The sequence below is a fragment of the Thamnophis sirtalis genome, unplaced genomic scaffold (genome assembly GCF_051295495.1).
Source record: "Thamnophis sirtalis isolate CommonGarterSnake01/CBP01778 unplaced genomic scaffold, rThaSir2_p1.2 scaffold_15, whole genome shotgun sequence".
NCBI lineage: Eukaryota > Metazoa > Chordata > Lepidosauria > Squamata > Natricidae > Thamnophis > Thamnophis sirtalis.
In genome coordinates this window covers 43,014,438-43,032,600 of record NW_028261395.1, presented here as the reverse complement: position 1 = coordinate 43,032,600, position 18,163 = coordinate 43,014,438, and the positions used below count along the sequence as shown (strand labels likewise).

Here is an 18,163-nt window from a genome sequence, read left to right as displayed (position 1 = left end):
TTTTGGTGTGTGTGTGTGTGTGTGTGTGTGTATCTATGTTTGTTTGTGTAAAATCTGCTCCGTTTGCTTAAAAAGTCATAAAATGTCATAAGCGCTTATGCCCAGAATAAAAGATCTGCTTTCCAGCTGTGTAGTAGTTATAAAAAGCCCTATAAAAAGTCACGAGCAATACCGATATGAGCTTCCCACTGTTGTATTTCATTTGGTATCTTCACTTTTTCCTGACGCTTAAAAAAATCCAATCACCACGGAAGGATAGTGGTGCACAGGCTATTGTGTGCAGATATATGGAGAACAGGGCCCTTTTATATAAATCAGAATCAGCAAAATATTTAAAGCAGCTTTCAGAAGCGGTAAGGTTTCAACCGAAAGGATAAATCTATAGTCTTTCATCCAAGCTGCTTTCAGAAGCGGTAAGGTTTCAACCGAAAGGATAAATCTATAGTCTTTCATCCAAGCTCCGGAGATAAATGCAACGGGAGTCTGAATTAAAAGCACCAGAGAATTTTAAATTAAAAACGTGCAGCAGAAAACAATGGCATTTGATAAAGGACCGTTCTGAGCTTCCAACACATTCCTTTAATAAATTAAAATTATTATGACATTCAACCATTTTCCTCAGGCCTGAAACTATACACAGTACATTTACAGTATTTATAAATAAATAATCACTATTATTATAAGCACATCAGTTTACATACAATGCTAACTCCCCCTGGGAGGGGATAGATCTTTGTAATTTTTTTCTGGTAACTTAATTTCTCAAAGGAAGGTTGGACAATGGGTGAACATGGCCAACAGTCCATCGTTAAAACAAGCTAATTTTGCCCCCTGTAGCAAAGTAGCAGCTATTGCTCGGGCTAAAGTGATTTCAGAAAAAAAAAATCGAATTACTGTCGGCCTTGATAGACCTCGCATGGGAGACCACTAGGAAATAATAATAATAAAAAGTTAATTCAGCAACTCTTCCCTTAAAGCATGATTGGATCATAATTTTCTCTTGATTCGATCTAAGCATAAATAGATGCGTACCTCAGATTCTCTGCTATGAGTGCTTTCTGAATGGAAAGCAGATTAAGCCCTGAGGTTCTTTTAAGATTTCAGAGAGGGAATCAAACAGTTCAAATATCTATGGAAAAAATGTAAATATTTAGAGCCAGGATTATTGCAGACGCCAAGAAAAACGAACATGGTTAACAGACCTCCCCCCCCCCATAATATAAAAATTATGAGTCCCTCCATCCAACAGAGCACAATTCATCTTTAAAAAGAAAATATTCCATCGATCTGCAAGACCTTTCCAAATATCCTTTGGTCCAGAACACTTAACACCTTGGACATTGTGGTCAGAATAAAGGTTGTTGAGGTGATTTTTGACTGAAGGCTATATATACTCTCATCCCCAGAAAGGCAGTGACAACACATAAATTCTGGGTGAATTAAGCCCTGCTTGTCAAAACTAGGCCTGTCGCGGACAGCCAGGGCCTGCAAATGAGACTATTGTTATTTGCAACCTCAAATAGTTCTCTTAAAATAAAGAAATTGGTCAAGGAAGGCATCCAATTTAGTCATCTCCCAGTTCATCACAAATCTAGAGTTATAGCTCAAATGCAACTCCCTAAGAATATCCCGTTTTAATCATCAACAGTGCATTTGAAAAAAAGGTTAACGGCCATAATTTTAAAAACATCTAAATTTTCTCAGGGCCGAAGCAGCGTGGATCTTCAGTCAAGACGAAGCTGTCGTCTTCAGCAGTTAAGGAGTTAACCTCTTAAAAATAGCTGATCTTCCCCAGCCATCCAATAGGCCATTCTTAGTGCATCATATATGGATCCAGCGTCCGATCAAGTGGATCACTCCAAAATGTTGTCATTACAGATTAAAACATCCCCCCCTTTTGAGTAAAAGGGAAAGATGATTCAAAGAACAAACTGTAGCAATCAGGAAGTGGAAGATGTTGTAATAACGGACACTCGAGAAATTATCCAAGTGAAATTAGAAGCCTCAAGTCAAACGCGTGACTCTCCGACAGAAGTCGCTACTTCAATTCAAGAAATGGCATGATTGCAGCACCTTAATTTGTAATTCCATTGGGGTTCATGGCTGAATTGCTCTGCAGATACGGGGACACTTTTAACGCATCAACAGCCGTGGGGGAAAAAAGCAAAATCTACATCCTTTTGAAGTAGGGGAGAAATGGTCGACAGTACCGACATTTGCCCAAATTGTACACATATTGTCATGGAGAATGGCTGTGTCACTTCACACAGTTGTTTTGGAACTCTGTTTTTTAAAGGTTTCACATCCCACAGAGTGACGTATAATTTATGGTCCTAAGGTTTTTGGGGGGAACACAGAAGGCTCCGTGTTCTTCCGTAACTTTTTGTTAAGTCGAATGAAAATAGGGTTACTCTGAAAGTTTTTTTTAAAAACGACGAAGTACGATTAGGCATACTGGGTGAAAGTTCAGCACAGGGAAGAGATTTGAGTGTGACACCTGTCCGTCCCTTGCAATCGCCCTCCCCGTTCGGCTTCCCTTCCTCCCTTCTAGTCCAAGGGTTTCAGGGTATACCATCTTTTCTCTGGCAGCACTGGGAAGGAGGCACGTTCCAGTCATACACGTACGAGAGTCGGAGTTTCACCTCCTCCTTGCAAAGCTTCCCCTCCTTGGCCAGAGTCTGATGCTTCTCCAGCATGTCCTCCAGGCTCTGCTTGTGCGTCACCACATACTTATTGTTGCAACCGCGCGACTTGTACTCGGTGTCAAAGCGAGGGTCGTGAATCCTCTTGACGTCCACGGGAGCCAGCCAGGCGCCCAAGGAGACGTCCTCGCTTTGCCAGAGGTTGAGATAGTCTTGGCTCAGGCGCAGGTAGTGCACCAGGTCGGATGAGATGACATAGCCCCCGCCCAGGGCATAAGGAAGGTAGTAGTCGCACAGCAGCCAGGCGTTCTCTTTCCACTTGCCGCCCGACTTCACGCGGCCGCGGCCCGAGAAGAAGCCCCAGTAGAGGCGGCGCGGCTCCTTGGACCGGAGCTCTTCCGCCAGGACGTCCAGGCGGACAAAGGTGTCGTCATCGGCCTTCAGGACGAAGCGGAAGTCCAGGTGCTGGTCCAGCCAGACGTACATGGCCAGGACTTTAGCGGTCAAATTCTCGTAGGAGTCCCGCAGGTCGGGGAGGAGGAGAAGATCGTGGTGGCGGCTCTGCTCGAGTTCCAGGCTGTGCAGCTCGTCACCGGTCAGCCCGCCGGTGCCCACCACGAAGCGGCACCACAGGTCGCTGCGGGGCACCCGCCCAGCCACCGAGAGCCAGGTGCTCCGGATGATGCTCCGCCGCTCGGTGTACTTCGGCCCGCTGACCACCAGCACCGCCAGAAAGGTGGCTTCCTCCGGAGGGGGCGGAGGGGCCGCCGCAGGGGGGTGAGGGCCGCCCAGGGCCCCTCCTCGGGCAAGGGGGGGCTGCTGCTGCTGGTGGGGCATCCCCCACCCCGGGGAGGACTTGAGGCCCTCCGAGGTGCACCTGGCCAGGTAGAGCAGGACCATCCCGAAGAGGGACAGCCCCCCCAGCAGGGTCTTGTGACGACAGAGCATGCGCACCAGCTTCATGGCGCCCTCTAGTGCCGGGTCCTTTTTCCCCACACTCGGGGAGGTGTTGAAATGGGCTCCGCCCCCCGAAAGGCGGGGCAACGCCTTCTTCAAGGCTCAGCCCCGCCTCTCCGCCGAAAACGATCCAATCCCACGGCGGCCGCTCGCCACGCTGGGGGCCGATTGGTTAACAGCGAGGGTAGTCCCCGCCCACCGCAGGCTTTCGATACTCCCCTCGGCCAGGCCCGACTCTTTATTCAGCACTGCCTTTCCCTCCCCCCCCTCCTTCCTCCCTGAGGCAGTTTTGCCTCAGGTTTTGGCGGGAAGATTTCCTCCCCCCCTCCCCACGGCTACGGACGGCGGGTTGGGACACACCTCCTCGGGTCGCGTTCGAAGGTGCCGCCGGGTGCCTGCTGGATCATTGTCTTCCGCTTCGGGTCAGCCCCGGCGGAGTGGTGTTCTGGCCCGCGGCGCATGCGCGCTCGGGTCCTGACGCGAGGCCGTTCTCGGAAGGCCTCGCTGCTTCCGAGGCGCAGAGAAAACGCGAAAGAGCGGGGTCTCGTAGCGGAGGTGGGGGCCGAGCGCGCTGGCACCACGTGACCCGCTTCTCATTCCCTTCTCTCGTTCCCCTGAGCGCCCCCCTCCCTTTCCTCAAGCCATCCCGACTCAGGGCAAGTGAGGCTGGCGTCCGACGCCATCTTTGAGGGCAGGCTGCGCGCCATAATGGATTAGGGCAACGCAGGTCTGCCCGGCGGGGATTTCTGAGACGCAGTTAATGCCAGCCAGTAGGATAGTGCAGAAAAAAAGCCCTTTTAACCCCGAATGTGGTTCCAAGTTTGGGCGCGGCCTCCTTAAAAACTCGGAAAAAGAGGAGCAGTGCCCGAAACAAAGATGGCTGCCTCGGATTCACTTGCCTCAAAGGACTTCCAACGGCGAAGTCCCGTCCCCCCCCCCCGTCTCGTTTGCCTTCAGGTGTCTAACTGGGCGCCTGCTCGTTTCATAAATATCAATTTGAAAGACAAAACGTTTCATATTTTTATTTATTTGTATTTTATTTTATTTAGTGAGAAGGGAGGAAATTATCTTTATTTAGTGAGTAGAGGAGGGGGAAAATAAAACCGAGCCCCTCCTGCTGGGACTCGCTTCCGCCGGGCGGGCTGGAGGGAGATTGACAGGCTCCCTCGGGGCGGAAAAGGCGGGGCTCCGCCGGTCCTCCCAACACGGACTGACGTTTCCGGCTTCCTGTCCGAAAGCGAAGAAAGGCCGCCGTTGCCCCGGCGCCGGGTCGGGCATGAAGAGGCTGGGCGGCCGACCGGGAAGGTCAGACACACTTAGACGGGAGAGTGGGAAGAGAGGCCGCCTCTGAGCATGTGCAGAGTGTCTAGAACCCGAAGAGAGCGCTTTCCTTGGGGTTGGGGCGAGGGTTCCTCTGGGCATGTGCGGAGTGCCGCCCTTTGAATATCCTTTTTTACTTTTCTGCCCGGGGGAGGGGGGGGACAGCAAGCCGGTTCCATGCGAGGGTGGTTGGCCGAGGATGATGGGTCGTATCTGGGGACCCAGGTTTGGATCCGTTGGGCAGTATGTGAAATCCTCGACTTACGACCGCCACTCAGCCCTGGGTTTATATTTGCCCCGTTTTACGACCTTTCTTGCCACGGTTGCTAAGTGAACCGCTGCAACTGTTCAGTTGTTAAAATGGATCTAAAACAAACGGTAGCCACACTGTATGTGCTTTTGTAAAAGTCCGGTATGGATTAAAAATAGATTAAAAACGAGTTTAAAATGTAAAAATACTTATATATAGATTTTAAAAAATGTAAAAATACTTCTATATACCGATAGATTAAAAATAGATTAAAAATGAGTTTTATATATACATACATACATACATATATGTATATATAACATTAAAATGAGTTAAAATATAAAAATACTATAGAGATTAAAAACATTAAAATGAGTTTAAATGTAAAAATACTTCTAAATAGATTAAAATATATTTAGAATGAGTTAAAATATAAATATATAGATAGATAGATTAAAAATAGATTAAAGTGTTAAAAATATAAAAATGCTTCTATATAGATTGAAAATAGATTGAAAATGAGTTAAAATATAAATATATAGATTAAAAATAGGTTAAAAATGAGTTAAAATATTAAAAATTCTCACTCTTATATATATATTAAAAAATATACCCTGCCCCTGGACATGGCAACCATCATAAATAGAAATAGATGCAAAGTGTGAAAAATGGTCACAAGTCACTTTTTTCAGTGCCGTTGTAACTTCAGTCACTAAGTGGAACCATTGTAAGTCAAAGACTACCTATATTGGCTTGTCTGCCTGGAGGTTCTCTTTTTATTACTGTGGAATAAACTCTGACTCAAGAGTTCCTCTGAGAATGTGCAGATTGGTTTTCGCTTCTGCAGAACAAGGAGCAGTTTCTACTCTTCAAAAAAATAAAATAGGAAGGATGTTTCTTCCTAAAAACTATCCGAATATAGGGGGATTTCTATGCTGGAAACATCAAGGTCAACTCGAAGCTTTTGTTTTTTAGCCAATAAATTCTCTTTCTTGAAGAGAAATTATTAAAGGCGGTGGGGGGGGGGGAAACTGGTCAAGATTTGAGTGGAAAAAGCTTGGATGCTGAGAAGGTTAGTGACCAACGGGGAGGTGGGGGGAACCGTGCAATTTAATCTAATTTAAAAATGGGATTTTTAGTGAATAGATTTATTAAAAGGGAAATGTAAAAGGTAGGTGTTTGCCTGCCTAGAGAAGGGAAAATTGCAAAGTGAATCAAGTCACCTTACTTTGTAAAAAGAAAAAAAAAAATCTGTTCTTTGGTGGTTTAAAAAAAAAACAGGAGCACGATGTGTGAATGCTCCGTTTCTAATGTAATACCTATCTTTGGCAACTCTGGTGTGCCCTTTGAGCTGGTGCGGCCGGGAAAGCATTTCAGTTGGAGTGAAAGTGTTTACATTTCCACTGAACAGCTTGCCAAGTGCCAAATGCCCTTTCACTTCTGTAACTACGGATCTGTAATGCCGTAAAGAAAAACAATCTGCTTGCGCCAATCCGGTGCGTGATGTGAACGCACTCAAGTGAATGATTTAGAAGGGATGCGGTGGGGCTTAACTAGTCACAGAAGGTAAAGGTTCCCCTCGCACGTATGTGCTTAGTCGTTCCTGACTCTAGGGGGCAGTGCTCATCTCTGTTTCAAAGCCGAAGAGCCAGCGCTGTCCGGAGACGTCTCCGGGGTCATGTGGACAGTATGACTCAACTCCCGAAGGCGCACGGAACGCTGTTCCCTTCCCACCAAAGGTGGTCCCTATTTTTCCATTTGCATTTTTACGTGCTTTCGAACTGCTAGATTGGCAGAAGCTGAGACAATTAATGGGAGCTCACTCCGTTACGCGGCGCTAGGGATTCAAACCGCCAAACTGATCGAGAAGCTCAGCGTATGAGCCACCGCATCCCTTTTAAGTAGTGATAGAGGTATCTATTTTTTTTTCAAAAGTGGGAATGTAATGCTCATGGCTTGTCCCATTGCCCCCTCCAGGTTATCCAGACACCAGAACCCTTCGTCCTGCTGACCTCCTGAAGGACAGGAACCATGGTTTCCAAACGTGTCTTCATCTGCAGCCTGGGCTCCGTCTATTTATCCCTCCTCTTCGTCTTTTTGCTCATGGATGTCTACGCCCGGCCCGCCAACAGCTCCGTCCTCAAAGAGAAAATGGCCGACAACAAAGACGATAATGAGATCCTCCCTCCGGACCACCTGAACGGAGTCAAGATGGAGCTGGATGGACATCTCAACAAAGAGTTCCACCAGGAGGTTTTCCTGGGGAAAGAGATGGAGGAGTTTGAGGAAGATTCGGAACCACGGAGAAACCGGAAGAAGCTGGTGGTGATTTTCTCAAAGTAAGCCCCGTCTTGCTTTAACTTAAAAATGGCTGCTTTTCTCCTAAAACAGAGGGAAGGAGGGAATATAGGAAGGCCAGTATTGGAATCTTGATTACGGCTTCCATAAGTTGGAGCCATGATTGCTCCAAGTTAGACAGTTCTCCAAGTTATTCTTTAGGTAAAGGTTCCCCTCGAACATGTGTGCTAGTCGTTCCCGACTCTAGGGGGCGGTGCTCATCTCCGTTTCAAAGCCAAAGAGCCAGCGCTGCCCGAAGACGTCTCCGTGGTCATGTGGCCGGCATGACACAACGCCAAAAGTGCACGGAACGTTGTTCTCTTCCCACCAAAATTAGTGGTGCCTATTTTTCTACTTCCATTTTTTACGTGCTTTCGAACTGCTAGGTTGGCAGAAGCTGGGATAAGTAACGGGAGCTCACTCTGTTAGGTGGCGGGAAGGATTCGAACCGCCGAACTGCCGACCTTTTTGATCGACAAGTTCAGCATCTTAGCCACTGAGCTTTAAAATCTGCCTTCGATTCTCGTTGCTTAAGAGAATATGCTTTTATTTATTCCTTCCACTGCCACTGGGCTTGACATTAAATTATTACAAAACTTCAGTCAGAATAGAGTTGGAAGGGACCTTGGAGGTCTTCTAGTCCAAACCCCTGCTCCAACAGGAGACCTTATACCATTTCAGAGCTGTTTAGCCTTTTCTTAATAACCTCCAACGTAAGCACCCACAACTTTGGAAAGCGAGCTGTTCCATTAGTTAATTGTTCTCACTGTCAGGGAATTTCTCCTCAGTTCCATGTTGCTTCTCTCCTTGATTAGTTTCCACCCATGGCTTCTGGTCCTGCCCTCAGGTGCCTTGGAGAATAGCTTGACTCCCTCTTCTTTGGGGCAGCCCTTCAAATACTGGAACTGATGAGTTCCAGTGATGAGTGATGAGTTCCCTCCCCTCTCGACATGTATGGTTGTGCGACTGTTGTCTACTTTTATTATTTGTATTTTGTCTTTTATGTTCCCCCTTTTTTCCCCCCTTGAATTGTTCGCCGCCCTGAGTCCTCCCGGAGAAGGGCGGCATACAAATAATAAAATAAAGATAAAGATAAACTCTGCTATCATGTCTCCCCTACTCCTTCTTTTCATTAAACTAAACATACCCAAATCCTGCAACCGTTCTTCGTACGTTTTATCCTCCAGCCTCCTAATCATCTTTGTTCTTCTTCTCTGAACTCTTTCCGGAGTCTCAACATTTTGGGGGGAGTAATGTCGTCATGTGGGATTGGTAATGGCCATGCGGATATCTTGCCTGCAAAGGAAAAAAAATACTATTGTTATGATATAGAGCAGTGTTTTTCAACCTTGGCAACTTGAAGATGTCTGGACTTCAACTCCCAGAATTCCCCAGCCAGCATTCGCTGGCTGGGGAATTCTGGGAGTTGAAGTCCAGACATCTTCAAGTTGCCAAGGTTGAAAAACACTGATATAGAGCACTATTCACATGATATATAAAGGACACTAATGATCTTAATGTATAAGAGTGGGATGATTTGAACACTTTGGTATAATTGTATGTAGTGACCATTTTATATTAGAAAGATCTTTGAATATTAAACGGACCGATGATGATGTAATGAACAATTGATATACATATGATTTGAAATACTTAACCACTATAGGGATTAATAATTAATAATGGAAAACTATTTTTGGAACTCTGGATGATTGGTGACATTATGGTCAATTGAAAATATGAATGTATATTATAAATTAATGGGAATTCTTTGTTCTAATCTCCGCTTTTTCTCCTTGGAGATAGGTGATATTATAATACTTTAAAGACTTATTGTTATTTGATAGGTAATTATGAATTCAAGGAAATAAGGATTGTTACAAATGAAAGAATATTAATGGTAATTTGAACACATAATGCCCAATGACAGCGAAATATTCAGTTATGTTGAATGCAAAACCAGTGATGTTATTCTTAATCTCAAGAATTGATGCACAAAAACTTGTAACCAAACGACATACTCAGGGACTCCATCCTTGATCACCTGAACTCGTAGGCTGGTTGTTGGCTGAGCAAAGAGAGAATTAATCCCTTTTTTTCTGGACACGGGGGATTGGGAATCCTCTTTAACGCTTTAACTCTTTCCTTTTCCGCTGAACCTGGCAGGGTTGACATCAACCGGGACAAAAAAATCAGCGCCAAGGAGATGCAGCGCTGGATCATGGAGAAGACCGAGGAGCACTTCCAGGAAGCTGTGGAAGAAAACAAGATGCACTTCCGGGCCGTGGACCCTGACGGCGATGGTAAGAGAACGGGGGCAGCCTTGGCCTTAAGTCAAATGGCAGCCCTGGGGATAGGGGGGAGGGGAGAAGACTCTGCCTTTACGCTCGACGGCGCGAAGGTTGCTGAAGCTTCTCCTCTCCTTTGAAGGCCACGTGTCCTGGGATGAATATAAAATCAAGTTCCTGGCAAGCAAAGGCATGAACGAGAAGGAGGTGGCGGACAAGATTAAGAACAACGAAGAGCTGAAGATCGACGAAGAGAGTGAGTGTCTTCCCCCCTCCCCCCTTGAACAGGGTTCGAAGCCCAGACTGAAAATCACAATTTTCTCCTGGTTTTCGAAGTAAGGCTTCTTAATTCTTGCTTGGCACAATGTACAAAGTCACGGAAATCCCTCCCCTCCTTCACTACCCTATTTCCCCGAAAATAAGACCCAACCGGAAGATAAACCCTAGCATGATTTTATCAGGATGCTCGTAATATAAGCCCTACCCCCCAATAAGCCCCAGTTAAGATCATCAGCCAGATGGATGCAATTAGTACCGTATTTCCCCCAAAATAAGACCCAACCGGAAGATAAACCCTAGCATGATTTTATCAGGATGCTTGTAACACAAGCCCTACCCCCAAAATAAGCCCCAGTTATGATTGTAATCTAGACAGACGCATTTAGTACCATATTTCCCTGAAAATAATTCCTAACCAGAAAATAAGCCCTTAATGCATCTTTTGGAACAAAATAAATAAATATAAGACCCAGTCTTATTTTCGGGGAAACACGGTATATTTGCTGCTATATTTTAACCTCGGAGGGATTACTATAATCTAGGTCACACAACTCAGATAAAGGAAGCTTTTGTGCGTTTTTTCTGGGAGGCCTGGAGTAACACAACCGGTTTAGGGGCGTGTTGGCAAGAGCGAAGAATCTCTGCAACGGGCAAAAATAATTGTAACTCCAAATCATGGTTTGGAATCTGACCTAGGATGAGCATCTAAGGTGGCTTGGAATGGTCTTGGAGTGAAGCAGGGCATTGTTGTTGTTAGTTGTGAAGTTGTGTCTGACCCATCGCGACCCCATGGACTATGTCCCTCCAGGCCTTCCTGTCCTCTACCATCCTCTGGAGTCCATTGAAGCTCACACTGACTGCTTCAGTGACTCCATCCAGCCACCTCCTTCTCCATCGTCCCCTTCTTCTTCTTCTGCCCTCCATTGTTCCCAGCATGAGGCTCTTCTCCAGGGAGTCCTTCTTCCTTCTCCTTAGATGGCCAAAGGATTTGAGTTTCCTCTTCAGGATCTGGCCTTCTAAAGAGCAGTCAGGGTTGATCTCCTCTAAGACTGACCAGTTTATTAAATTAAAACTGTTTTAACTGCTTTCGGGGCCTTTAAACATTTCCCTGGCCTCCCCCTATGCCTGGAGCCAGGATTGATAGAAACTGATCGAATGGAAAACTGAGATTCTAAAGAGTTCTGCAGAAAAGTTCCTTATTCTCTAATCATCCTTGTGCGTTGTGTTCAAGCCCTCCTCACTTCTTTGGGATTAAAGAGTCCCTTCCACTGCTTTCCCTGAATTTTCCAACCCAACAAGGCCGGTTCAACAGAACCGTGGTTCTTTCGAATTGGTTCCGTGTCCTGAACAGGATAAGCCCTCCGGAACCGCCAACAGAGGTGGTTTCCAAAACTCCCGGCTCACAAATTCCTGGAATCTCTTTTCGCCCTTTGTGGTGTTGAAACCAAAAACAAGCCATGTCTTGTTTCAATTCCAATCTTTGTCCAGCCATTTCTCCTAATCACATCTGAATCTGTTGCCAAAATCCCTTTGCTTTCTTTTTACATGTCCACCACATGTGGCAATATGTGCCTGGAACTTGATTGCATTTCCAGATAGGTTATTAAGCATTTTACCTACCGTATTTTTCGGAGTATAAGATGCACCGCAGTATAAGACGCACCAAGATTTTGAAGAGGCAAATTAAAAAAAAAAGTTTTTGCACTCTGCAGACCTCCCAAAAAACGGCCCGTTTTTTGCAAAAACGGGCCTGTTATTTATAAAAAAAAAAGGCATGTATAGCCTTTAGGAGGCTTGTAGAGTGCTCCTGGAGGCTGGGGGTGGGGAGGCAAAAACAAGCAAAAATGGCCCGTTTTTTGCTCATTTTTTCCCTCCCCAGCCCCCAGGAGCACTCTGGAAGCCTCCTAAAGGCTATGCACAGCCATTTTTGCAAAGGGGGCGGGGTTTCGGGAGGTCTAAAATTCTGTATTCAGTGTACATGACGCACCCAGATTTTCAGCCTCTTTTTTGAGGGAAAAAGGTGCATCTTATACTCCAAAAAATATGGTAATCTTGCCGGAGGAAGATGCCATCTATAAAACATTGTGTATAAATTATCCTTGTGTGATGTGGCCAGCGTAAACAAGCCATCTCTTCATGGGTCAAAATCTTCCAACCAAGTTTTCTCCCTGGTCAGTTTTAACCAGGACGGTAAAAGACCACTTATGCCTTTTAAAACCTGGTCTTCGGAATTTGCTGAACCTCTTTTTTTGAATCTTCTCTGCCCCACAGCCCAGGAAGTCCTCGATAATTTGAAAGACCGCTGGTATCAAGCCGACAACCCCCCAGCTGATCTGTTGCTGAACGAGGAAGAATTTTTGTCTTTCCTTCATCCGGAGCACAGCAGAGGGATGCTGAAATTCATGGTCAAGGAAATCGTCCGGGATTTGGGTACGTTCTTCAAAAAAACGTCCTTCCAACTCCGATCGTCTCAGACAATCAGATGGCACAATAGCTGGGCTCCTTTGATTTCATCCAGGGTGGAGTTGGGTGGGGAGAGGGGTGAATGCCATCTGGGGAATTCTGGGAGTTGAACTCCAACATCTGGTTTGAAAAACACTTTTGAGTTCAGATCTTCCCACCAGGGAGTTGTATGACTGAGCTGGCCTGATTGTCAGGGTTCCAAATAGCATCCAAAATTAAATCAGAGTCCGAGGCAAAGTATTGCTCAAAGTCCCAATTTATGAAGAGAGCCACGTTGGCACATCTGGGAAAACCCGAATCTGAAGAAAACTGGGAAGCTTCAGATTTGGGTTTTCCCCACCCAGTTCCAAGTTCATGATCTTGCCTCCACATCCACAAGTCCATCACATGGTCCAATCTTCCGTTGCCATGCTGGCAGTTCCACCCATCCAGTGCCAAGGTGCAGAGACAAAAAATGACCTTGGCTTTCTAGAAAGAATGTTGTTATGGCTACATACCATCTAACTCCATACAATTCCCCCTCTCATTAACCCACAATAGAAAATGCATAGTAGAATAATAGAAAGCGTGGCAGGCCAAAGATCCAAAAGGAATATGGCTGCAGGCCTGACACTGATACTTCTCAGCCCAGCTCTGAATTGCTGGGATTTGGGTGGCCAGGTGGAGGCGCTGTGAACTTACATTTGATGGTGAAGACTTGCAATCAAAACCCGAGATTCGTGCCGGGAGTAAAAAAAAAAAAAAGATTAAACCTCAGAATGGGAGACAAGCTTGCTTCTCTACAGTTTTGAAACCTTAATATTGATTACTGTTGTATTTTATTGGAATTCATATATTCGGCGGTTTGAATCCCTAACGGAGGGAGCTCCCGTGACTTGTCCCAGCTTCTGCCAACCTAGCAGTTTGAATGCATGTAAAAAATGCAAGTAGAACAATAGGAACCACCTTTGGTGGGAAGGGAACAGCGTTTTGGGGAGCTTACTCCATTACGTGGCGCTAGGGATTCGAACCACCGACCTTTCTGATCGACGAGCTCAGCGTCTTAGCCACTGAGCCACTTTGATTGGTTGATTTATTTTGAGGGCTTGGTTGATTTTGATTGATTGATTGATTGATCTGTCTGTCAAACATCCCGTCTCCCCCCACCCCCACCCCAGATCAGGATGGCGATAAGAAGTTGACCCTTTCGGAGTTCATCTCCTTGCCGGTTGGCACGGTTGAAAATCAGCAAGCCCAGGATGTGGACGACGATTGGGTGAAAGACCGAAAGAAAGAATTCGAAGACGTCATTGACGCCGACCGTAACGGCATCGTTACCATGGAAGAGTTGGAGGTAACCACGCCGTGGGTTAATGTCTTCATTTCTCCCCCTCCCGCGCCTCAGATGACGTGTGTTTTCCTCCCCTCCCCCCCTTCCTTTTGCTGTGGTTGCTGTCGCGAGTGTCAGGCCAGCAATTCTTGAAACAAGCTGAAGCTTGCTAGAATTGAGCTGGCAAGTCTCTGGAAACGTTCCAAAACCCCGACTGCGTTAACTGTTTCAATTCCCCCCCCCCTCCCACGTTGGTGTGCCAACGGATGTGTGGGCACAGCAGTCTTATGGGAAGTTGGTTTGCATTTAGCTCTTACCAAAAGGAAGAGCGGGCGAGACAGCTTGGCATTTTCTCACGGAATCTGTCTGTCTGCCTGCCTATCATCTACCTCCCTCCCTCCCTCCCTCCCTCCCTCCCTCCCTCCCTATCTATCTATCATCTGTCTATCTATCTATCTATCTATCTATCTATCTATCTATCTATCTATCTATCTATCATCTGTCTATCTATCTATCTATCTATCTATCTATCATCTATCTATTCCATCTATCTACCTCCCTATCTCTCTACCTCCCTATTATGTATCTATCTATCTACCTATCTACCTATCATCTATAACTATCTATCTTCCATCTACCTCTGTCTATCTATCTACCTATCTATCTATATCTATCATCTATCTATCTATCTATCTATCTATCTATCTATCTATCTATCTATCTATCTATCTATTCCATCTATCTACCTCCCTATCTCTCTACCTCCCTATTTATCTATCTACCTATCATCTACCTATCATCTATCTATCTTCCATCTACCTATCTGTCTGTCTGTCTATCTACCTATCTATCATCTATATCAATCTATCATCTATCTATCTTCCATCTATCTATCTATCTATCTATCTATCTATCTATCTATCTATCTATCCATCTATCTATCATCTATCTATTCCATCTACCTCCCTATCGCTCTACCTCCCTGTTATCTATCTTATCTACCTATCATCTATATCTATCTATCATCTATCTATCTTCCATCTACCTACCTACCTACCTACCTACCTACCAACCAACCATCTATATCTATCATCTATCTATCTAGCTTCCATCTTTCTCTCTTTCTCTCTCTCTCTCTCCCTACCTACCTATCCTGTTTCCCCGAAAATAAGACCTCCCCGGATAATAAGCTCAATCGGGCTTTTGAGCGCATGCGCTAAAATAAGCCCTTTCCCTGAAAATTAGCCTTCCCCATCCGCCATGAGGTGACCACGCTCGCCACCTCCTGCACCTCAACAATAATAGGACCTCTCCGAAGATAAGACCAAGCACTTATTTGGGGGGTCAAAAGAAAATAAGACCCTGTCTTATTTTGGGGGAAACACGGTATCTACCTAGCTACCTACCAACCTACCTATTTCAGCTTTCTGCAAACCGGGGGCCTTTCCGGTGTAGGAGCTTTATTTCCCAGGATTCTCTCTCTGCTGGGGAATTCTGGGAACTGGCTGAGACATTGGACCTGTCCCAAGCTCATGAACTTGGATTAAAACAAGTGATTTCAAGGAATTCTGGGAGTTGAAGTCCACACATCTTAATGGGTGAAAAACGCTGGATTAAAACATATCCCGGACTGTACTTTCTTCCTTCATGGACAAAAGGATGTCAGCAGATGTTCTTCTTCTGTGCTGCTCTGGATCTGTTCAAGATGCAGATCACATAACCGGGATTACCGATTAATCTCGTTGGCACCGTTCTACCCCAGAATTAATCCCTCACTCATCCTTCCCCGAGGAGTTAAGAGTGCTAACGTTTTCGCGTGTCTTCCTGTCGGAGTGGACACTAAATGTGCAGCTTCCCCCTTCTGCTGCATTTCATTGCATTTGTTCAATTTCTCCTTTTTCACTTGAATCTTCCTTCCCCTTTTTTCTTCTCCTTCTCCTTCTGCCTTCGGCTGTGCGTTACGGCAGAACAATCGAGGCGAAATTTAATCACGCAGATTGTTTTGCGCTTACGGGAAGAATCCCTTGTGCGTTTTTAATAGCTCCAGATTTACCCCGGGGTACCAAGGTACAGGGAGAGTTAAGGATTGTACGGTGGTCTCTCCCCCCCCCCCCCCGCCCTCCGTCCCCAATATCAGGACACCTGTGAAATTGTTTCTTCCATCTTTGATTCTCCATTTTATAACCTTTCCAATTTTCCGTAGTTGGCCAAAATAGCCTGCGAGATTTTCGTAAAATTAAGATACCTCCTTTCCAAGTTTCTTAAGTGGGAAACCATCACAACTATACTCGGTTTTCATTTGGAGGGGTTGCGCATCATTTCTGGACACCAAACTTTAAAATAGAGTTAAAACAGAGCGTCAAAAATAGTGCTGGAAATTGAATTTCTTTGACAAGAGATGCGTGGAAATGAATGCAGTCAGACAGGAGAAAAATGAGTCTGGTCTAGTGGTTAAAGCACCAGACTAGAAGCTGGGGAAAACTCTTATGTTCTAATCCTGGCTTAGGCATCAAAGCCGGCTGGCTGATTTTGGGAGGCCAGTCCCTCCTGTTCAGCCTGACCCACCTCACAGGGTTGTTATCGTGGCGGAAATGGAAGCAGGAAGAGGTTTTTGGTATGTTCTCACCTTGCGTTAGAGGCGGAATGTAAATAAAATAGAAGTCTGCTCAGTCCCATTCTCTCTTGTTCCACCGGATGGAACACACCTCCTTGATTAAATAGAGAAAGGGAGATAGTTGACTCAGACAGAAACATGGGTGATAATAGATAGATAGATAGATAGATAGATAGATAGATAGATAGATAGATAGATAGATAGATAGATAGATAGATAGATAGATATTTAATTGACAGGGAATTCCTCTCCAGCAAAGTCTTTCCTCTTCCACAGTCTTTCAAGATCGTTAACCATTACCGACCTTTATCATGCTTGGAGATTGGCCAGGCTGATATCTTTCAGATGCCACAATACTTGGCAAGAATGCAGGAATGAACTAATGGCTTCCTGCAAACTCCATTCCCCTTTCGCTCCTCTTTTATTTCCTTGGGGGCGGGGGGGCATTCACCATCCACCTGTGGCCTTCCTCCCAAGTCGACCCCTGTTCTTTAGCTGTTCCCTTTGTCTGGCAACTCTGCACATGTGCACATTGGGAACAGGCTCCAGCTGTTCTTCTGCCTCACTGATGTCTGACTCCGAAGGCAGCTGATAACTGGCATACGGCCCTGGCCCCCTCTCTGCCTCCGACACAGAGCCCTCATCAGAGCCTTCCCCAGACTCCAGGACTGGCCCATCTTCCTCCCCAACCTCCTCACTCTCCGAATCTGCTGCCAGCTCTGCTGATGGGCCACAACATCTAGGGTACTTTAGCTTGAATTGATGATCGTGCATGTTTCTTTATTCCTCCACTGTCTTTCCTCCTAGGAGTACATGGATCCCATGAACGAGTACAACGCCTTGAACGAAGCCAAGCAGATGATCGCTGTGGCGGATGAGAACCAAAATCACCACCTGGAGCTGGAAGAGATCTTAAAATACAGTGAGTACTTCACCGGCAGCAAGCTGATGGATTACGCGCGGAACGTCCACGAGGAATTCTGAAGACATGTTTGGAGATCTTGGGCGCCCGTCGTCGCGCCGCCTCGTTTTCCCCAAACATGACATGCGTTTCCTTTTGCCGCTGGGCCTGTGTTCTGTGCATATACCGTGTGGTGGTGTCCTGGACTTTTTTCCGTTCAAAAGTCCCTCCGTGTACATTAAAAAGCCAAATGTGTTTTTTTCTGAACTCACCGGGAGAGAATCCGGACACAGTGTTGATTGACGGTGCCACAAATCGAACAGCGTTGAAGATCCGATGATCCGGGAAACACCACAGGGGGCAACCTGATCCTTGATCAACCAGGGGGAGGGAGGGAGGAAGGGGATATGTTAATTTTACATCAAGTGAAATCATGGTGCGATTGTGTAAGCTCTTCTGATTGCTTCGAAAGAATGTTCTGGAAAACACTGATTCACTGGAAACTGCTCCAACTGTTAGTGGCTATTTTGGAGGGTGCGGCCCGAGAGGGTTACTGGGAGTCTCCAACTAGAACCGGAAAATTCATTGTTAGGCAGCGGGGTAGGTCTCTTTGGATCTTTTTTTTTTTTTTGCCTGGTTGTTTCAAACGGCTGTTAAACGAATCCAATTTTGCCCATTGAAAGGATGCCAATGATGATCACATGGCAGAAAGGGTCTGCTAGCGGTGGGATTCCCTTAACCTTCCCTGCCGGTTTGCAAATGTCATGCATTATAGCAATAGCAATTAGACTTATATACCGCTT

General features: G+C 45.8%; 2 protein-coding genes and 1 long non-coding RNA gene across 3 annotated transcripts; 1 reads left to right on the top strand and 2 right to left on the bottom strand.

The window, feature by feature from the left end:
* Nucleotides 1–556: 556 nt before the first annotated feature.
* B3GALT6 (beta-1,3-galactosyltransferase 6) lies at nt 557–4,449 on the bottom strand. Its single transcript, XM_014056379.2, has one exon. It carries the CDS (start codon nt 3,603–3,605, stop codon nt 2,562–2,564), a length of 1,044 nt encoding a protein of 347 aa, XP_013911854.2. The 5' UTR covers nt 3,606–4,449; the 3' UTR covers nt 557–2,561.
* Nucleotides 4,450–4,770: 321 nt separating this feature from the next.
* Nucleotides 4,771–17,867, top strand: SDF4 (stromal cell derived factor 4). The gene is made up of 7 exons (XM_087701784.1): nt 4,771–4,904; nt 7,147–7,508; nt 9,673–9,809; nt 9,937–10,050; nt 12,345–12,503; nt 13,694–13,869; nt 17,267–17,867. The coding sequence occupies exons 2-7, from the start codon at nt 7,201–7,203 to the stop codon at nt 17,441–17,443; spliced, it is 1,071 nt and encodes a 356-aa protein (XP_087557910.1). The 5' UTR covers nt 4,771–4,904; nt 7,147–7,200; the 3' UTR covers nt 17,444–17,867.
* On the bottom strand, nt 7,072–8,864 carry LOC148042590 (uncharacterized). The gene is made up of 2 exons (XR_015695100.1): nt 8,654–8,864; nt 7,072–7,551 (listed from the first exon to the last, which is right to left on the bottom strand). It is a non-coding gene; the product is annotated as an uncharacterized LOC148042590 (long non-coding RNA).
* Nucleotides 17,868–18,163: the final 296 nt, after the last annotated feature.